Consider the following 21,371-nt stretch of genomic DNA (forward strand, 5'->3'; position numbering starts at 1 on the left):
AGGTAGAAAAGCCCCTCGGTTCCATCTACAGTACCAAAAAAAAAAAAAAAAAAAAAAATTACAGGAAAAGCAGACAGTAATTGACCAAGAAACTGGATGTGTCGTCCTACCCAAATCTCCCAAAATCTTGGGAAAACACTTGTCCAGCAACTCCACTATTCCACTCGTCTAGGAGAAACCAGTCTATACGAACTGTTAAGGAAAGACTATGATATACACGGAGCACACCAGCTAATTCATGGTGTCGTTTCCCGCTACTTGTGTGCACCCAGGGGAATTCTTGGAAACATGACCCGGTGTTCGAGACCCACCGTCTCTGCGGGAAGTCACCCAGAGAACACTGCGAAGTGGACTTCATTGAAATTAAGCCTAGTAAACTTAATTATAAATACCTTTTGATTATGGTGGATACCTACTCAGAATGGGTGGAAGCTCTCCCTACCCGGACTGAAATAGCACAAACGACTGTAAAAAAAAAAAAAAAAAAAAAAAAAAAAAAAAGTTAGTCATGGAAATTATTCCCCTACTGCTTACCATTGAGTCCGACAATGGTCAGGCCTTCAGGGCCAAAATTACAAAGGACTTGTCCCGATTACTACATATAGATTGGAAGCTTCATTGTGCCTATAGATCCCACAGCTCAGGGAAGGTAAGAAGAATGAATAGAACCTTAAAGGAGGTGCTCACTACATTGGTGACATAGACTGGCGGCACTTGGGTAGAACTCCTTCCTTTTGCCCTACTGCGCGTCCGGTGCACACCATATATAAAGGGTATTACCCCTTTGAAATATTGTTTGGCAGACTACCTCCTGTATTACCCAAATTAAAGAAAAACAATTACCCCAATGTTAATCATGATTTGCTTAGTTCATTGTAGGCTCTACATTGTATACAGACTGAAACACACTACTGTAGCAGAAGCTAGAAAAGCCCCTGGAGCTCTCCCTTTAGCTGCCCTCCACTCCTATCAGCCGGAAGACCATGTATATATCAAAAAACTACCAGCCAGGCATGGTTGCACATGCTTGTAATCCCAGCATTCAGGAGTCTGAGATCGGAGGATTGCGGTTCGTGGACAGCCTCAGCTACTTAGTGAGGCCCTCTGCAACTTAGACCTTCTTTCAAAAATAAAGAACAAAAAAACAGGGCAGGGGGTGTAGCTTGGAGGTTGAATGCCCCTGGGTTCCATCCCCAGACCTGCAAAAATAAATAAATAAACAAAAAATAAAAAAATAGGGCTGGGGGTATAGCTCAGAGGTAGAATGCCCCTGGGTTCCATCCCCAGTACCCCCCCCCCCGCAAAGAAAGAAAGGAAGGAAGGAAAAGAAAGGTCAGCTGCATCTTCGGAACCAAAGTGGACAGGACCCTTAATAGTCATTTTGATGACCCCAACCTCCATCAAAGTTGTGGGAAAATCAGCCTGGATTCATTGGATTTATGTAAACCAACACTAGAAACAAACAGCAAGTGGATGTTGACTTGATCAACCCGTTAAAGCAAAAGATTAAAGCCAGGGCCTCTCAAGTATCAACCTGAAAACTACCCAACTTATGATGGCGAGCTTTGGACCAGCCAACTGGATTACTTCAGATAAGACTTTGTTTAAATTCTGTTTAATCTTTTTTCTTTTCTTCCTACTCTTGTCCTTTAATGAGGGAACAGGGGCCAGCAGTTATGCCCCACTCGCTGCCAGTGGACCCATCAGCCACCACCCCTGGGAGGGCAGTCCAAAGCCTCTCCCCACCACAGGCATCCCCAACTTCTCTGTGGATTTGACTGAGCTTTGGCCTGAACTAGGGAGTCAGCTGCCAGGAAAGAGAGCAATTGGGACATGTCATTACTACGCGTGCTCTGAGACTTCAGACTCTAAATGTACCAGATCAAACCAATACTTTTGTGCCACTTGGGATTGTGGAACGTGGACATGGGGCGATTGGATTGTTAGCCCTGATCAGCAGAGTCAGATCATCCACACATACTTCAACCCTCACTCAGACGTCCAGGGCAAGTGTCATCCTTTAACTATAACTGTCAAAGACTGTAATCCCTTCCACTCCCATTATTAGAAAAGAGGTAGAACTGGGGGTTCAGAACGTACTAGAGGAGAGGACCCTGGGGCCTCTTTCACCATACAGTGTATCCATCAGAAGTTCCCCTCTCCTTGTGGGACCCCTGGCTCCTCCACTAGCACCTATTCCTAAAGATAAAGCCACCCTTACCAAATGATACCCAAGTAATCCAACCCCAAGCCCTAGCATACCTATAGTTGATCTGGCGGACTTGGTAAATGCGACTTTCTTATACCTAACTCCACAGATCCAAACATTAACAATTGCTGGCTGTGCTTGGATCCCAAACCCCCTTATCATGTGGGTTTTGCCCAAGTGGACTCCCACTTTCTAACTGGTATCACTGTGAACTTGCCTGTCGGTTGCCCCTGGACTTCCCCCTCTCACGTTGAAAGCTGTCACAGGAAATGGCACCTATTTCCACTCACAGGACTATTGCTTGCGGCAATCTCATTATGCTTCCATTTGCAGCCCCTCAGATCCCTACACCCCCTCCAAGCTCATAGCCCTCGGCATAAATGACTCTGTTGTTTTAGGAGCCCCCACGGGATCCTGGTTCTCATGTAGCCAGGGACTAACCCCCGTGCTTGCACATCTCAGCCTTCCAGTCCCGGAACTCTCTAGAATTCTCTGTATTCATACAAGTATTCCCCCGGGTCATCTACTATGGAGAAGCTGGAATAATTCACTTACAATCAGCCCCTATACACCACTGGGCCCCGAGAGCCACTCCAATCCTTGTACTGGCTCTCATGGGCTTGGAATTGCAGGTTCTACTGCATTGGGGGCCTCTTCGTTAGGACTTAGTATAAAAAACCACCAGAGACTTACCACCATAGTGAGGTGAGACCTGGCCCGACTACGTAGTATGACTTCCCTGCTAGAAAACCAAATTGACGCCCATGCAGACATTGTTTTACCAAACTGGCGAGGACTAGATCTTCTTTTTATTAGAGAAGGAGGTCTCTGTGCTGCCTTAGGAGAATCCTGTTGTTACTATGTCAACCAATCTAGAGTTATCAAAAAATACTCCAGAAGAGCTCTAGAGAGAGCTTGAAACCAGGGCTCGGGAGGATGAACAGGAGCGGTCCTGGTTCCACAGAATGCTCCCCTGGTCTCCCTGGCCCTTGGCTATCCTTTTGCTACATATAACTATAGGACCCTGCATTCTAAATGCACCTGCAATTTTATTCAGGATTGCTTAGCCACAATAAGGCTCATGGTCCTGAGAACATACTTCAGTCCTCTAGCTCAGAAGCCGGATGATGACCTGGACAAATCAACGACTTAATTCCCAAGAACCAAAAGGAATGTAGAAGGCAAGCCACCTAGCCTAACTAACTCCATCTCTGTCCCCTAGGTGACCCTGTGTTCCAGTTTAAACCACCTGGTTATGGGATGTCCACATCCTGGAACCACTGGACTTGGTACAGAAACAGTGGCCGGGTGGCCTTGACCAATCATGATTACTAAGCTCTGTCTCCCCTTCTGCGGTTTTTGTCTTTATAAACCCTGCCTAACCTCCTAATGGCACACCTTCCTCAAGTGTCCATCTTGGATACTGAGGGTTGCCACTGGCCTGCTAAATAAAGGCTTCTGTCGGCTGTCTCTTGTGGTTTCTCAGACCCTCACTCTAATGGTATACAGCATTACAAGCGTGCACTACCTACCATGCCTGGCTCCTCGATACCATTTTAATCATTAGTTCTTATCCTCTTGTCTCTCAAATCCTTTACATGTTTGAGTACATTTCTGGCACATAAGATTTGGAAAACAATAAAGAGCTTTTTTTTTTTTTGTGGGTCTGGGGGTGGAACCCAAGGGGATTTGACCTCCGAGCTACACCTCCTGCCCTATTTTTTATTCTTTATTTTGAAACAGGGTCTCACTGAGTTGCCGAGGGCCTCACTAAGTAGCTGAGGCTGTCCGCGAACCGCGATCCTCCAGTCTCAGCCTCCCAAATGCTGGGATTACAAGTGTGCGCCACCACGCCCGGCTAAGAGCTTTATTTAAAACCTTTTTAAATACCACATTTAACTGCCAGGGTTGTAATGCCCACAATTGGGAGGCTAAGACAGTCTGGAGGCTCGCACAGGTTCAAAGCCAGCCTCAGCTACTTAGGCTCTCAGCAACTTAGTGAGACCCTGTTTCCAAATAAAGTATAATATAGATCTGGGAGTATAGCCCAGAGGTAGAAAAGCCTCTGGGTTCCACCCCCAGTACCACACACACACACACACACACACAAAGTGTTTAGCTGGGCGTGGTGGCGCATGCTTGTAATCCCAGCATTCAGGAGGCAGAGACCAGAGGATCGCAGTTTGCAGACAGCCTCAGCTACTTAGTGAGGCCCTCGGTAACTTAAACCCTATTTTAAAATATACTGGGCGTGGTGGCGCACGCTTGTAATCCCAGCATTCGGGAGGCTGAGACCGGAGGATCGCGGTTCACGGACAGCCTCAGCCACTTAGTGAGGCCCTGTCCCAAAATAAAAAAATAAAATAAAATAGGGCAGGGAGTGTAGCTTGGAGGTCGAATGCCCCTGGGTTCCAGACCCACACACACAAAAAAACTCCTCCACGTTTATTTCAGTATTGGGAATTTGTTCTTGCGTTGCCACAACAGTCAGAATTGTCATCATCTACAGCCTAAGTTTAGGTTTAAAAAAAAAAAACAGCAAAACATTTGGGGATGAAAGATGATTCTAATATTCTGACCCAGAAAAATAAGACAGAAACTGAGAGATACAAAGTAGTTTTTAGGCATTAACCGTAGGACTTAAAATCCCAAATGAAAGATTTCTAATCTCAATGGCTGGGCAAAGAGCTAAAATAAATTTTGAAAATGATGAAAAAAGCCAGGCGTGATGGCGCACGCTTGTAATCCTGGCATTCGGGAGGCTGAGACAGGAGGATCACGGTTCACGGACAGCCTCAGCTACTTAGGCCCTTTGCAACTCAGTGAGACCCAGTTTCAAAATAAAGAATAAAAAGTAGGGCTGGGGGTGTAGCTTGGAGGTCAGTGGGTTCCATCCTCAGTCCCACAAAAGAAAAAAAGAAAATGATGAAAGATATGATACGTTCATGTGCACCTATGAGTCTCAGCCTCCCACGTACTGGGACTATAGGCACGCACCGCCATGCCTGGCTCAAAATAAAATTATTATTTATGTACTTTTACTGGGGATTGAACCCAAAGACACTGCTACCGAGCTGTTACCATAGCTTTTATTTTGGGATAGTGTCTCAAACTTGTGATTCTTCTGTATCAGTCTCCCATATCACAAGATTACAGGCATGCACCACTGTAGCTGCCTTCAATGTGTGTGTGTGTGTGTGTGTGTGTGTGTGTGTGTGTGTGTTTGGTGGGTCTGGAGATGGAACCCAGGGGAATTTGACCTCAGAGCTACACCCCCTGCCCTATTTTTTATTCTTTATTTTGAAACAGGGTCTCACTAAGTTGCAGTGGGCAAAACTAAGTTGCTGTGGTTGGCCATGAACCTGCCATCCTCCTGTCTACCTCTTAAATACTGGAGTTACTGGGTGGGCAAGTGCTACCCCAAGCACATTATTAAAATCAGTACAACAGAGTGAACATACAGCACCAGGCACAGAGGCGCACGTTTGTCATCCCAGCATTTGGGAGGTGGAGACAGGAGGATCACGGTTCGCGGACAGCCTCAGCTACCTAGTGAGGCCTTTTGCAACTCAGTGAGACCCTGTTTCAAAATAAAAGAATAAAAAATAGGGCTGTGGGTGTAGCTCGGAGGTAGAACGCCCCTGGGCTCCATCCCTAGTAACACACACACACACACACACACACACACACACACACACACACAAAGGAAAAAGTGAACATATAAATTTATGGGGGTCATTAAATAGCAAATGTGAAGTAATAAGTGCTTGATTCACAAGTTTCTATAAGATGAAGTTTAGATACACTAATTCAGCCTAAATAACTTACATAAAATAAGTTAGGTTTTGTAAAATCTCGTTTCTTAACCCCAATTCTGCTACTACCATGTTCTAGGATTTAAAGTCTCAGGAAGTTTGTTTGGTTTTTGTTTTTTGTTTTTTTGGTGGTACTGGGGTTCCTGGAAGCCCTTCTACCTCCGGGCTACACTCCCAGACCTATTTTTTATATTTTTTTTATTTGGAAACAGGGTCTCTTAAGCCAGCCAGGCTGGCTCAGAACTAGCGCGATCCTCCTGTCTCCACCTCCCAAGCGTGGGATTACAAGCGTGCACCACCATGCCCGGCAAGTCTCCGGAAGTTTTGACCCATCAGATTGAGCAAGACAAGGAAGGATAAAGCAAGCATGGTAAAAAGTTAAGCTTTGGGGAATCTGAGTGGAAGACATCGGGGTTCTTTGTGCTGTCCTTGCATCTTTTCTATAAATAAATGCAACTTTTATGTAAGTCTAATTGTGTCAAAAGTTAAAAGAAAATGTACATAAATGCTGTGCTTTATACTAAACACGATTAAAATTAGTATTCTAGTCTCCTTTGTAGAAATATACCTACAGAAAAAAAATTAGTAAAACCTGATTTTAACCCCATCATGACCAAGCACAAGAGCATTTTAACTGATGTCAACTTTCTTTATAGAAAAGTATGTATATCCTGGCCAGCAGACAGAAGTACTCGGTCCTCTGCAGTTAGTCATTCCTTGGTCTCTGTGGGGGCTTGGCTCCAGTACCTCCTGAAGATACCAGAGTCTGTCTCAAGTAGGGAATGGTGACCAAAGAAAGTCTACATACTCAGAGCAAATGTAGGGGTTTGTTTTCTAAATATTTCCTGTCTGCTGTTGGTTGAATCTAAGGATGCAAAACTCATGGATGTTGAAAGAAAATTAGCAGACCTCCTTATCGATAAACCGGCATTCTGGTTTATTCTAGTCCAGCTCTTACCACAGCACATGGTATATGTAATGTCATCACGACCATAATGTGAGCCATGAAGTACAATGGAGCTCACATGACTTGCCTTTCACATGTACTTTGTGGTTTCTTGGCTTTCGTATTTTCTGTCTCTTTCTCCCTCTCTCCCCATCCCAGTGCTAAACATCAAGCCCAGGCCCTTGTGGTGTACGCTAAAGATGCGCCTTACCACTGAACTATACACCCAAGCCCTTCATTCTTCTTCAGCAGTAGTAGTAGAGCAGTGTACCTCAGTATGAATCTATTCTGAGCAGGGTGTGGTGGTGCAGGCCTGTAATCAAAGTACTTGGGAGGCTGAGACAGCAGGATCCCTGGTTTGAGGACATCCTTAGCAAGTAAATAAGATTTTCTTCAATAGCAAGACCCCATTTCAAAATAAAAATTAATTAATAGGGCTGGGGATTTACTTTAGAGCTGGAATGTCCCTGGGTCCAATCCCTAGTACCACTCCAAATATACATTTTATATATACAGCCAGGCGTGGTGGCACACACTTGTAATTTCAGTATTTAGGAGGCAAACAGGAGAATTGCAGGTTCAAGGACAGCCTCAGCAAATTCTGAAACTCATTAATCTAGTGAGACCCTGTTCCAAAATAAAAATAAAACAGGAGTCAGGCATGTTGGCACACGCTTGTAATCCCAGTACTTGAGAGGCTGAGACAGGAGGATCCCAGTTTGCAGCCAGCCTCAGCTACTTAGTGAGACCCTTGCAACTTAGTGAGACCATGTTTCAAAGTAAAGAATTATGCCAGGCATGGTGGCGCACGCTTGTAATCCCCGCGCTTGGGAGGCTGAGACAGGAGGATCGCACGGGTTCAAAGCCAGCCTCAGCTCCTTAGTGAGGCTCTCAGCAACTTAGTGAGACCCTGTTTCCAAATAAAATATAAAAAAGGTCTGGGAGTATAGCCCGGAGGTAGAAAGCCTCTGGATTCCACCCCCAGTACCACCAAAAAAAAAAAAAAAAACAAAGAATTAAAAAAAAAATCGGAAGCTGGGTGTGGTGAATCCCAGCATTCGGAAGACAGACTAGAGAATCACAGTTCGTGGACAGCCTCAGCAACTTACTCAGGCTCTCCACAACTTAGCGAGACTGTTTCAAAATAAAGAATAAAAAACAGGGCAGTAGTTCGGAGGTTGAATGCCCCTGAGTTCCATCCCCAGACTGAAGAAAAATCAGGCTATGGATGTAGCCCAGAGGTAGAATGCCCCTGAATTAAATCTTCAGTGCTACACACACACACACACACACACACACACACACACACACAAATATAGAGAGAGATATATAATGTGCATATACACACACACATACATACATATGTGTATACAAATCTACACCGTAAAGACACCTTCCTGAGTGGCCTTAACCTCTACACTGGAAAATTAGTGTCGTGGGTCAGAAATTTATGCAAACCCTAGTACTAGTGGAAAACAGGCTTGTTGGTTGGAGTTATGTCGCAACTGACATCAAACACACACACAAAAAAAAAGTTAGAAGAAATACATAACCTTTATGTCGGGCGTGGTGGCGCACACTTGTAATCCCAGCATTTGGGAGGCTGAGACTGGAAGATTGCGGTTCATGGACAGCCTCAGCTACTTAGAGAAGCTCTTTGCAACTCAGACCCTGTTTCAAAATAAAGAATAAAAAATAAGCTGGGAGTGTAACTCAGAGGTAGAATGCCCCTTGGTTGCATCCCCAGTACTGGGGGGGGGGGAAATCTTATTGGAAAGATGGCCTAAATCATACAAGATAAATATTCCTTAAAAAGTGTTTAATTGAGAGCCAGACATGGTGGCACACGCTTGTAATCCCAGCACTTGGGAGGCTAAGACAGGAGGATCTGGGCTCTCAGACAGTGTCAGCTATTTAGTGAGGCACTCTGCAACTCAGTGAGACCCTGTTTAAAAAAAAAAAAGACTTAAAAATCAGGCTGAGGGTATAGCTTGGAGATAGAATACCTACCCAAGTTCCATTCCCAGCAACACACACACACACACACACACACACACACACACACACACACACACACAAAATTAAAAAAACTCTTAATGGAATAATTCCTAAGAATTGTATTCTGTGATCATTAGAAGTGGTAAGGGAGATCCATACTATTGATAATGGGAGTTCTAGATATCAAGTAAGAAAATCAAGTCAAAGAATATGGTGGTCAAGAGATACATACCAAAATCTCCAGTAGTGACCTCTGGGAAATAGAGGATAGAGGGAGGTTTACAAAGGAGATGTTCACCTTAAGTTATTGGTATCGTTAGCTGGGCACAGTGGTACGTGCTTGTAATCTCAGTATTTGTGAGGTTGAAACAGAATGATCAGAGATTCACAGTCAGCATTAACTTAGTGAGGCTGCCACAACTTAGTGAGACGTTTCCAAATAAAAACTAAAATAGGGCTGGAGGTGTAGCTCAGAAGTAGAATGACATTGGGCTCAATCCCTAGAACCACACATACAAAAAAAATTTTTTTGAAATTTTGATATTGGGGTGTGTGTGTGTGTGTGTGTGTGTGTGTGTGTGTGTGTGAGAAGTTACCAGGGATTGAACCCAGGGGCATTCAACCTCCAGTCCTTTTCATTTTTTTTATTTTGAAATAGGGTCTAGGTAGGTTGCTGAGACCCTAGTAACTACATTGCTGAGACTATCCTTGTTTTTTTTTTTTTTGTTTTTGTTTTTTTGTTTTTGAGTGACTGGGAATGGAACCCAGGGGGCAATTCTACCTCTGAGCTACAGCCCCAGCCCTATTTTTTATTCTCTATTTTGAAACAGGGTCTCACTGAGTTGCAAAGGGCCTAAGTATCTGAGGCTGTCCGAGAACCACTGGGATTACAGATGTGCACCACCATGCCTGGCTCTTATCTTGGTAGTTAATAAACTGTCATGTCAATTGTTTTTTAGCACCACCTTAGTTTATGAGACTAAAACTGCATCAACTACATATAAGCTTGCTCTTTTTTTTTCTTAATGCTGGAGGTAGAGGATGCAGAACAGGCATGGGCTTCTTCCAAAGGGTATTAAATCAATAAGCTATAATCTTAAGTGATGAGTATATATCCCAATTTAAAAAAATTCCTACTAGCCCTCAATCTTGCGTTACAACTGGAATTCTGTGTTTTGATTCATGCACACTCCTGAATAGTTGATTCCTATCCCAAGTCAAAGTCTAAGGAAAAACCAACAAAAGCCACAAACCATTTTATATTATTCCCAACAGGGATGGAGATCACTGAGTACTCAGTACTACCTAGCTATAAACGGATATGCCAGAAGGTCTAGTATACTGATCAAACTAATAAAAAGATGTGGGCTTAGAAAATACTGAGAAACCACCCATTTTTAAGTAAAACATGTAGGGAGCCCCAAAACTAACCTAATTATTGAAGATAAGGGAAGAGAGTTCCAGGGAAATGCACAGAAGAGGAAGAAAAGTAAATCAGAGAACTGAGAGGAAACAAGGTCTCGAAGCCCTAGGTAGAGGCTGCGAGTAGATGGTCAGACCAAACGCTTTCAGATTATGGCCAGGACCTTTGAAGAGACTTGGATGTGACCATGGCATTAGCTATTTGAAGCACCTGCTTTGAAGTAACTGTAAATAAAATGGTAATGATTAAAGCACAGAGAACTTTATGGAAAGGCAGGTAACTTCCCTCCCATTAGCTTGTTCTTTGAGATTCTGTAAATTTCAAAGTAAAAGAGAACTACAATCTTGCAGGTGTAGAGACAGCAAAACAGCAAGACCAGAGCTGATGATGTCACTTATGTCCCTTACACAAGGCCAGGGCTGATGATGTCACTTATGTCCCTTACACAAGACCAGAGCTGACTTATGTCCCTTACACAAAACCAGAGCTGATGATGTCATCACTTATGTCCCTTATACAAGGCCAGAGCTGATGATGTCACTTATGTCCCTTACACAAGACCAGAGCTGATGTCACTTATGTCCCTTACACAAGGCCAGAGCTGATGTCACTTATGTCCCTTACACAAGGCCAGAGCTGATGTCACTTATGTCCCTTTACACAAGGCCAGAGCTGATGATGTCACATGTCCCTTACACAAGGCCAGAGCTGATGATGTCACTTATGTCCCTTTACACAAGGCCACAGCTGATGATGTCACTTATGTCCCTTTACACAAGGCCAGAGCTGATGTCACTTATGTCCCTGATATAAGGCCAGAGCTGATGATGTCACTTATGTCTCTTACACAAGACCAGAGCTGATGATGTCACTTATGTCCCTTTACACAAGGCCAGAGCTGATGATGTCACTTATGTCCCTTACACAAAACCAGAGCTGATGATGTCACTTATGTCCCTTATACAAGACCAGAGCTGATGATGTCACTTAGGTCCCTTATACAAGACCAGAGCTGATGATGTCACTTAGGTCCCTTATACAAGGCCAGATCTGATGATGTCACTTATGTCCCTTTACATAAGACAAATGATATTCCAGGCAGCTCTCAAAACTAAGGCATCTTCTACTTATTCCCTTCTCTCAAGTTACTTTGAACTAAATGAACCAATGAACCCTGAGTCAGGATGAATAGATGCCTGTTTTTCTAGAGATATTTAGATGTTTATTTCCTTACTGATATCAATTTTACAACTTAATTACTAAAGTAAAATGACTATTAATTTTTGCTTCTGTACCAAAACCTACCATCAGCACAGGACTACAGAGATGAAAATTTCTTTTTAAATAAGCTAACCAACTCAGTTACCTTAGCAAGTTTCCTTACTAAATGCGCTCCATTTCTGCACTGCTTTTCCCACTCTAATGCAAAAGTGACCTCAAAGTGATCTTCCAGAGACACAAAAAAGGACTGATCGGTCGTTCGTCATTTGCTTTATTGCATCGCTTGAGTGTGCCTCTCACCACAGGGCTAGAGACGGTCCACTCTGTTTCAATCTTCATGTAAAGCACGTAAAGCAAAGCTCCATCATTCCTCAAATCCATAAACAAGGGGAAGCTGTCCAGTCTCCTGTCACATGCAGGAGACACAGTAGCCCAAACAATTAGCAACCCAACATCCATAATATGCCAGGTTCCTAGCCTATCCTTTTTCTCCTCTCTTGGTTAAATCTTCAAAGATTAGATCAGGGCCCAGGGATGTATCATGTATGAGGCCCTAGGTCGGACCCCTAGCACCACCAAAAAAAAAAAATCAGGAAGATTTGAAACCTTTTTTTTTGAGGGTCTGGGGATGGAACCCAGGGTATTCAGCCTCCAAGCTACACCCCCTGCCATATTTTATTTGTTCTTTAGTTTTGACACCAGGTCTCACTGAGTTGCAGAGGGCCTCACTAAGTAGCTGAGGCTGTCCGCGAACCGCAATCCTCCGGTCTCAGCCTCCCGAATGCTGGGATTACAAGCGTGCGCCACCGTGCCCGGCTTGAAACCTCATTTTAAGAGAAATATGACCCATATGTTAATTTATATCTAAAACTTAGCCAGAGGTGAGAACAGAGAAGTGTCTGAAGCAGAAGTTGGGAGGCTAAAGCAGGATTGCAGATTCAAGGGCGGCTTCAGCAACTTAGCAAGACCCTGTTTCAAAATAAAAAATAAAATAGGGCTGGGAGTGTAGCTCAGAGGTAAAATGCCCCTGGGTTCATTCCACAGTACCATCCCCCAATACACATATTAGCTGGGGGTATTCCTCAGTGGCAAAGTGTGTGGATCAAAGGCCCTAGGATCAATCCCTAACACTCTGCTCCCCAAAAAAAGCTAAAGTAAAACTAGGTTAATAGGGTTCTTAAACAAGGACACCTTTCTTGAATGAGGTTACCAGCCTATGGGTAAAATGAGTGATTATACGGTACTAAGAAATAGATTTTTTTCCTGTGGTACTGGGGATGGAACCCTAGGGCTTTCTACCTCCAGGCTACACTCCCAGACCTGTTTTATATTTTTATTTGGAAACAGGGTTGCACTAAGTTGCTGAGAGCCTTACTAAATAGCTGAACCTGGCTTCGAACTTCTGTGATTCCCTCCTGTCTCAGCCTCCCAAGTACTAGGATTACAAGCATGCACCACCACGCCGGCTTTCTGTTCTTTATTCTGAAACAGGGTTTCACTGAATTGCAAAAGGCCTTGCTAAGTAACTGAGGCTGTCCATGACCCGTGATCCTCCTGTCTCAGCCTCCCAAATGCTGGGATTACAAGCGTTGCACCACCACACCCAACTCTGGAAAGATTATTTTATTCACTTGAAATCTCTTTAAGATTCAGACAAGTCAGTAGTTTTAAAAAGGCTTCAGCTGGCCTGGGGTATGGCTCAGAGATAGAGCCCTTGTCCACATGTGCAAGGCCCTGGGTTCCATCCCCAGCAATACAAAACTAAAAGGCTTCAGCTCCAACACATCTCGGGCAAAAAGCACAAGCAAAGACAGATAAACCAAGACACTATTATGCACTTGGCTTTGACAAAGAGGAGCAAAGGCTTGGTGGCCCAATCTAATAAACAAAAGCATCAAACAAGAGGGGTAGTTAAAACTAATTCTGATACCGGGTAGACTCCTCAATCCATGTGACTTGGGAGGGAAGCCATGGGAGGCCGGGTCAGTCCTCCAACCTCAGCTAGACAGAGACACCATGCCCACCCAAAAAAGTCCAAGCAACCAACACATCTTTAAGGTGGAATTAGCAGCAAAGAAAAGCTCCTGTCTGACTCTGAAGCAAGAGGTAAAGAAAAAATCAGGAGGACGTCCACATAAAACTGGGAAACAGAGAAAGCAAACTAAAATAACATTAAACAGGACTTACAAAAGAGAAAAATCAGTTTGGAGGTCTTAGAAAAAAGTGGAACATTCATAAAGGGACAAAGGGGACAGAAAAGCAGCCTTGGACTTCAGGGGAAGGTCCTTCAGGAGCTTTGAGATCTTCAGCTGGGTTGAGTGGGTTCAGTCTATACACAGGACTGCGTGGTGCATCCCAAACGCAGTTATGCTTGAAGGTCCGTCTTCTTTCTCCTGACTCTCAACTGTGACGAGAACCCATGCTGCAGTGACCCGCCAAGCCAGCACCGCGGCTCCTTCGCTGACCCAGTCCCTGCAGTTCTCCACACTAGCTGAGGTGTCGCCCAGTGTAGAGCATGTGCTCAGCAGGCGCAAGGTCTTCGGTCTTTACCGCCAGGCTCGATTCAGGAGTTTCACCTGTGCCAGCCTCTTGGTGATCATGGTGGCAAAAACCAGGCCAAACAGGACACTGCTGATTAGCACGTAGTCATAGTCATCTTTCAGGACATCGAACTGTTTGGACGGGTAGACTCGAGTTTGGTAGATGTCCAAACCATAGGCCACAACCTGGAAGGCAGACAGATCAGGAAGAATGTAGCACGAGCCACCGCCACCTCAAACAGGGAGGGAGGAGGGGTCCTTAGCTGTTCCCCGGGGCGTCACGGAGAGCAGCCAGCAAACAGGCTGGCTGGGAGCTCGACTTACCAAACAAGTGGACTCCAGGCCCGAGGGAGCCGTGTAGATGCCTCGCATCCGAGAGACCGTCTGGTTATAGTTAATGAATCGCTCCGCGTGTATCTGAACATCTGGGGAGTATGGGATTAGGTTCTCCTCTCTGCAAAACACCAGCCAGGACAGGCACTGTGAGAACTGCGGCAAAGGGATCTCTTGGCTGCCCGTGCTGGGCCCTGAGAGGTTTCCAGGCCACGTATCTAACCTTGAATCTCCTTCTGTCTATTTGCATTAGGAAGTTAAAATTTTAGCAGTTGAATGTTAGGAAGGACTAGAGTAAAGAAGGCTATCTAGAGTAAGGCTGAGAACTGGATTCCTACCTTGTTCTAAATCTGAAAAATACAGTAGAGCAGATCAACATTTCATACCAGAGCAGGAAAGTCAGGGCGACTGTCCAACCAGCACTGAGCCAAGAGGCCAATTCCTGCTCGTCACTCAAGCGCCTCCCAGTCCTGCCTCCCCACTCTCTTGCAGTGCTCCAAACCATACCCCTGTTCCTCACCAGCCAAATGCAGGTCTGCTCTGTCCTCCCACTGCCCACAGTTCCTCATGACCCAGGTGAAAAGAAGTCAAGATGGAGGTGAGAAAATACATAGAGATGGAGAATTAGAAATACAAAACTTAAGCCAGGCGTGGTGGCACACACTTGTAATCCCTGCGCTTGGGAGGCGGAGACAGGAGGATCACACAGGTTCAAAGCCAGCCTCAGCTACTTAGTGAGGCTCTCAGCAACTTAGCGAGACCCTGTTTCCAAATAAAACACAAAATAGGTCTGGGAGTATAGCCCGGAGGTAGAAATCCCCTGGGTTCTACCCTAAATACCAAAAAAATTAAAAAAGAAATATAAAACTTAAAGGCTGGGTGTGGTGGCACAAGCTTATAATCCCAGTGCTTGGGAGACTGAGACAGGAGGATCACACAGGTTCGAAGCCAGCCTCAGCTACTTAGTGAGGCTCTCAGCAACTTAGTGAGACCCTATTTCCAAATAAAATATAAAATAGGTATGGAGGTGTAGACTGGGGGTAGAAAGCCTCTGGGTTTCACCCGCAGTACCACCAAAAAAAAAAAAAAAAAAAAAAAAAAGAAAAGAAAAGAAATACAAAACTTAAGCAGGGTTTGGTGGTGGATGCTTTTAACCCCCAGTACATGGGAGGCTGAGACAGGAGGATCGCAGGTTTGAAGCCAGCTTCAACAAAAGGGCTGGGGATGTAGGCCAGAGGTGGACTGCCCCTGGGTTCAATCCCCAGCGACACACACAATGTAACTTGACAATGATCTAGCCTCTGGCTTCGCCACATGACCAAGCCCTCACGGCATATTTCCTGGTGTCTTCAGCCACGCAAGGTTGTCCTCCCCAAACTCAAGACACTTGACTTCAGGGCCTCTACACTGCCTGTCCTCTCTGCGGGATCAGATATCCACACTGCTGGCTCCTTCCCCTCCTTCAGGGCTCTACTCAGAAGTCTCCTTTTCAGGGGGCTTTCTCACCACCTGATCTCAAATTTCATACCCATTTGCCCACACCCTTCATTCGCAGCCCATCCCTCCGTTATTCTTTCTCTTCAGCGTGTCCAAGTCCATAACAGAGCAGAGAATTTACTCGTTATTTATCCGCCGTCTATTTTCCACAGGAACACAAGCTCCCTGAAGGCAGGCTTGTCAGACTTGTTCAGCCCCTGGCCCGGCTCAGCAGGATGGCACACAGCAGAGAGAGGAGCAGAGCTGCTCCGTGGGGTCCTGACGGTCAGAACCTTCAGCACTCCATGAGGGCCTCACCTGCTTTGTTCCGTTGGTATCTCAGGTCGCCGGGGATCCAGCAGGGCCTTAGGGAGGGAAAGAATTGCTCCAGAAGGTAACCCAACTGCATAGGAAGAAGAGAGGTTCACATCCCAATAGGTGAGGGCCAGTTACAAAAGGCTCATCATCACAGGAACTTCAGATCAAAGAGTTTAACCCAAATTTAATAGAGGCCCCCAGAACAGTGGGACATGCCTGTAATCCCAGTGCTTGGGAGGTAAATACAGGAGGATCACAGGTGTGAGCCTGGTCTCAGCAACTTAGTGAGGTCCTCAGCCACAGCCACTCAGTGAAACCCTGTCTCAAAATAAAAATAAAGCTGGGTGTGGTGGCCCACACTTGTAATCCCAGCATTTGGGAGGCTGAGACAAGAGGATCATGGTTCAAGGACAGCCTCAGCTACTTAGTGAGGCCCTCTGCAACTCTGTGCGACCCTGTTTCAAAATAAAGAATAAAAATAGGGCTGGGATATAGCTTGAAGATAGAATGCCCTTGGGTCCCATCCCTGGTACCACAAAAAACAAGCAAATAAACAAAAACAAACAAACCCTCCCTGCAAAAAAATACAAATAAAATATGGTAAGGATGTAGCTCAGAGGTAGAATGCCCCTGGGTTCTATCCCCAGTACCTCAAAAAGAGGTGGGGTCAATCAGGCCCCTTAAATAGCCAATAATGTGATGAGTGGATCCGAATGAGTGCTCACGCTTTTCACGATACTGGTTTCTTCACATATCACTGTGCAACATTAGAAGATAAAGTTCTAAATCAAGATACAGGTAATGATGAAATAGAAAAGTATGGAAGTCCACCTGGAGCTCCTCATCCTTCTCCTTCCCTCCAGTAATTCCCCCGACCACGCTAGTCTACCTTCCTCTTCGGCAAACAGGCTGTGCGCCTGAGGCAGTGTGGCTAGCTGGGGACTGGGAGGCGGGCAGCATGGATGGCGCCAGTGTCAGGCAGGGGACCAAAGTTCAGAAGCTACAACTAGGGCCGACTTCCTCATATTTGACAATAACACAATGACAACAAGTGTCTGTTAGAACTCACAGTCCCAAAGGACGTAAGATGAAGAGGGCAGAGGACAGGGTTGAGACAGTGAGTCCTGAACTTAAGACTATACAGAATGAGATCCTGCGGGCTTCTACACAAGGCAACACAGGGCCAGATATGGTGGCACATGTCTGTAATCCCAGTACTTGGGAGGCTGAGATGGGAGGACCGCAGTCCAGTTTCAGCAACTTAACAAGACCCTGTTTCAAAAGTAAAAACTAAAATAGGACAGAGGGCATAGCTCAGAGGTAGAATGCCTCTGGATCCAATCCACACACACAGAAAAGCAGTAGACAGAGGCAGAAGGATCACAAATTCGAGGCTAGCTTAAGCAACTCAGTGAGACCCTAGCTCAAGAACATGCCTGTAATCCCAGTACTTGGGAGGCAGAGATAGAAGGATCACTGTTTTTTGTTTATTGGTTGTTTTTTTTTTTTTTTTTTTTTTTTTGTGGTACTGGGATGGAGCCCAGGGTCATTCTACCTCCGAGCTATACCCCCACCCCTATTTTTTATTCTTTTCTTTTTTGGTGGTACTGGGGGTGGAACTCAGAGGTTTTCTACCTCCAGGCTATACTTCCAGACCTATTTTCTATTTTATTTGGAAATAGAGTCTCACTAAGTTGCTGAGAGCCTCACTAAGTAGCTGAGGCTGGCTTTGAACCTGTGCGAACCTCCTGTCTCCGCCTCCCAAGCGCAGGGATTACAAGCATGTGCCACCACACCCGGCTATTCTTTTTATTTTGAAACAGGGTCTCACCGAGTTGCAAAGGGCCTCACTAAGTAGGAGCTGAGGCTGTCCTCAAACCGCAATCCTCCTGTCTCAGCCTCCCAAATGCTGGGATTACAAGTGTGTGCCACCACGCCTAGTAGGAGGATCAGAGTTTGAGGCTAGCCTCAGCAACTTAGTGAGGCCCTTTGCAACTCAGTGAGACCCTGTTTCAAATTAAGGCTAGGGGTATAGCTCAGAGGTAGAATGCTCTTGGGTTCCATCCCCAATACCAAAAAAAAAAAAGTTTTTTTCTAAATGTACGTGGCTCAAATTTAATCCCCAGTACTTAAAAAAAAAAAAAAATGACATCAGAGGTCAATTTTCTGGGCAAGGTGAAAGCATCAAAAAAGGGAAATGGCTGCTCATCAGAAACGAAAACCACAAGGGGAAGTGGTCCTCTTTAAAGGGGACAGGGTTAGCCAGGCATGGAGGCATGGTGGTGCAAGCTTGTAATCCCAACATTTAGGAGGCTGAGACAGGAAGATCGCAGGTTCACAGCCAGCCTTAGCATGCGCGTGCACACACACGCACGCATGTTTGTGTGTGTGTGTTAGTTACTGGGGATGGAACAAAGGAGCCTTCTGCCTCTGGACTACACTCCCAGACCTATTTTCTATTTTATTTGGAAACAGGTTCTCACTAAGTTGCTGAGAGCCTCACTAACTACCTGAGGCTGGCTTCAGGCCTGTGTGACCCTTTATTAGCCTCCCAAGTACTGGGATTACAAGTGTGCTCCACCATGTTCGGCACCAACCTTTTCTTCTGTGTGGTCAATCAGGGCTGCTGGCTAAGTTCTATGTCCTTCAGTGTGGCCTCCAAGGGAACATGACCACCCATCCTCTCCCAGCACTCACTAAGCAGGTGCCGGCTGGTGATGCCCCGCTCGGTGATGGTGGCTTCCATGGCGCTGATGGAGGAGGGGAAGATATAGGACTGCTGCAGGACCTGGGGCAGCTGGGGACGGTCCAGGGAGCTGAAAGCGGTGGCATTGTACTGCTCGGTCCCCTCGTAGAGCTCCAGGGCAGTAAATTCGTTGCGCCGAGCCTTGGTGTTCCAGTACTGGTACTGCAGGGAAAGGGGGCACACCCCAGGGCTTAGCGCTGGCAGAACTGGAAAGGGGAAGCTACACTGAAAGGCCCTCTCAAATTCGCTAGCTCCAGGGAGGAAAAGAATGGCCTAGCACCTCAGTTCTCCTCCTTGCACACAAGTTTACAAATGTTCAAGATAGTTCCATGTAGGCTATCCAGAGTTTGCCACCTGACAAAGGAATTCTCAATGTTCTCAGAAGTCACAGTATCAGCAACTCTGACTGCTTACTGGTACCAGGCACTGCCCAAGCGAAACTGGAGGTGACTACCATTAACCCTACTTCACCCCTCACACAACACAGAGAGCTCATTAAGTTGCTTCCAGGTTGTACAGTCAGGAACAGGAAGAGCTAAGAGCAAACTAAGGCAAAGGGCTCCTGAGCCTCTCCCTCTATCAGACCATGTGCTGCCACGGGAACTTGAGCTGTCTCTGGGTCTCTAGAAAGGACGTAAGATGCAGGGGGACCTCCTGAACTCCCTTGTGTCCCCGGCAGTGACTCTTACCACCACCCAGTTCTCTGAGTGCACGATATGGACGGGACCCTTGGCTTTCTTCTGCACAGAGGAGTGGATGATGCGCCCGGTGACGCCATCGATGAGGAAGATGCCAATAAAGGTGCGCTCGTGGTGAGCGTCTGTGCTCTCTGTCACCACGGCCAGCAGGTTGGGGTTCAGGCTCTGGGGTGAGACAGAAAACCTCCTTCAGAACCTTGAACACATGTCAGGCGCCTGGCTCTACTGAGGCCAACCTGGAGCTCAGGGGCCAGGCAGACAAGCCAAGGTTTCTGGTCAGAGTGCTTCTGCGTGGCTTCTCATCCCTGCAGGTGGTTCATGCCCACTAGGGCTGGGGCCATGCTAGGTGTCTTGAATTTCCCTTAATCCCTTCAACTACTTTGTGAAGCGGCTGCTACATTCCCCATTCTGCAGATAAGAAAGTCAGGGCAGGGAGGTGACTTCTCGGGTCGCAGAGTGGCACCTGGCCACTCAAGGCAACCCTGGTCTCCCACCCTGGACCTCAGGGTGCTACTGCACCAGTGTCACTTCTCTCCACAGAACCGTTCTCCCCAGGTCGCAGCACCTCTCCATCCTAACGCCAGCGGATGGGTCTCGTCCTCATCACACCTGACCTGCTAGAAACATGTGACACAGGTGAGCACACCCTGCAAATGCTGTCTCCCCTGGCATCCAGGATTCCTGCCCCTGGGCTCCCTCCTGCCTTATTGGCCCCCTTCCCAATCTTTGGAGGGTTCCTGCCTGTCTCCTCAATCTCTCCATGATGAAACCCCAGCAGTGCGCAGGGCTTGGGTGTTCCTATTTAGACTTGCCACGGTGATTTCAGCCAGTCTCATGGCTTTACCACTTATTTGAGGATGCCAGCAATGCCCAAATTATGTAACCAGGCCAGATCCTATCTGAACTCCAGATGTTACTAACAAACTGCCACCTTTTTTTTTTTTTTTTTTTTTTTTTGGTGTGTGTGTGTGTGTGTGTGTGTGTTTAGTACTGGGGATGGAACCCAGGGGTATTCTAACTCCAAGCTACACTCCCAGCCCTATTTTTTATTCTTTATTTTGAAACAGGGTCTCACTAAGTTGCGAGGGCCTCACTAAGTAGCTGAGACTGGCCACGAACCTGTGATTCTCCTGTCTCAGCCTCCCAAGTATTGAGATTATAAGAATGCGTCACCATACCTGGCTTTCATCTGAAACTTTTTCTTTTTTCTTTTCGGTACTGGGAATGGGACCCAGAAGGGGCATTCTACCTCCGAGCTACACCCCCCAGCCCTATTTTTTATTCTTTATCTTGAAACAGGGTCTCACTGAATTGCAAAGGGCCTAAGTAGCTGAGGCTGTCCGCGAACCCAGATCCTTCTGTCTCAGCCTCCCAAATGCTGGGATTACAAGCATGTGCCATCACACCCAGCTCATATGAAACTTTTTTTTTTTCCAGTACTGGGAATGGAACCCAAAGGCATTCTATCTCTGAGCTATACCCCCAGCCCTATTTTTTATTCTTTATTTTGAAATAAGGTCTCACTGAGTTGCAAGGGGCCTAAGTAGTAGATGAGTCTGGCCTCAAACCATGATCCTCCTGTCTCAGCCTCCCAAATGCTAGGATTACAAGTGTGCACCACCACACCCATCTCACATCTGAAACTTTA

At 46.0% G+C, this 21,371-nt stretch overlaps 1 protein-coding gene across 4 annotated transcripts in view; it reads right to left on the minus strand.

The window, feature by feature from the left end:
- Positions 1-14,158: 14,158 nt before the first annotated feature.
- EMC1 (ER membrane protein complex subunit 1) overlaps positions 14,159-21,371 on the minus strand; it is a gene marked incomplete at both ends in the record, with an annotated part of 28,995 nt that continues 21,782 nt past the window's right edge. For all 4 annotated transcript variants that reach the window (XM_080693376.1, XM_080693374.1, XM_080693375.1 and 1 more), the window contains 5 exons: positions 14,159-14,338; positions 14,477-14,606; positions 16,280-16,364; positions 18,977-19,187; positions 19,715-19,888. In XM_080693376.1, coding sequence (XP_080549502.1) covers positions 14,159-14,338; positions 14,477-14,606; positions 16,280-16,364; positions 18,977-19,187; positions 19,715-19,888 — 780 coding nt within the window. The remainder of the gene's footprint in view (positions 14,339-14,476; positions 14,607-16,279; positions 16,365-18,976; positions 19,188-19,714; positions 19,889-21,371) is intronic.

Source organism: Muscardinus avellanarius (genome assembly GCF_963383645.1).
Source record: "Muscardinus avellanarius genome assembly, chromosome: 3".
Classification (NCBI taxonomy): Eukaryota; Metazoa; Chordata; class Mammalia; order Rodentia; family Gliridae; genus Muscardinus; species Muscardinus avellanarius.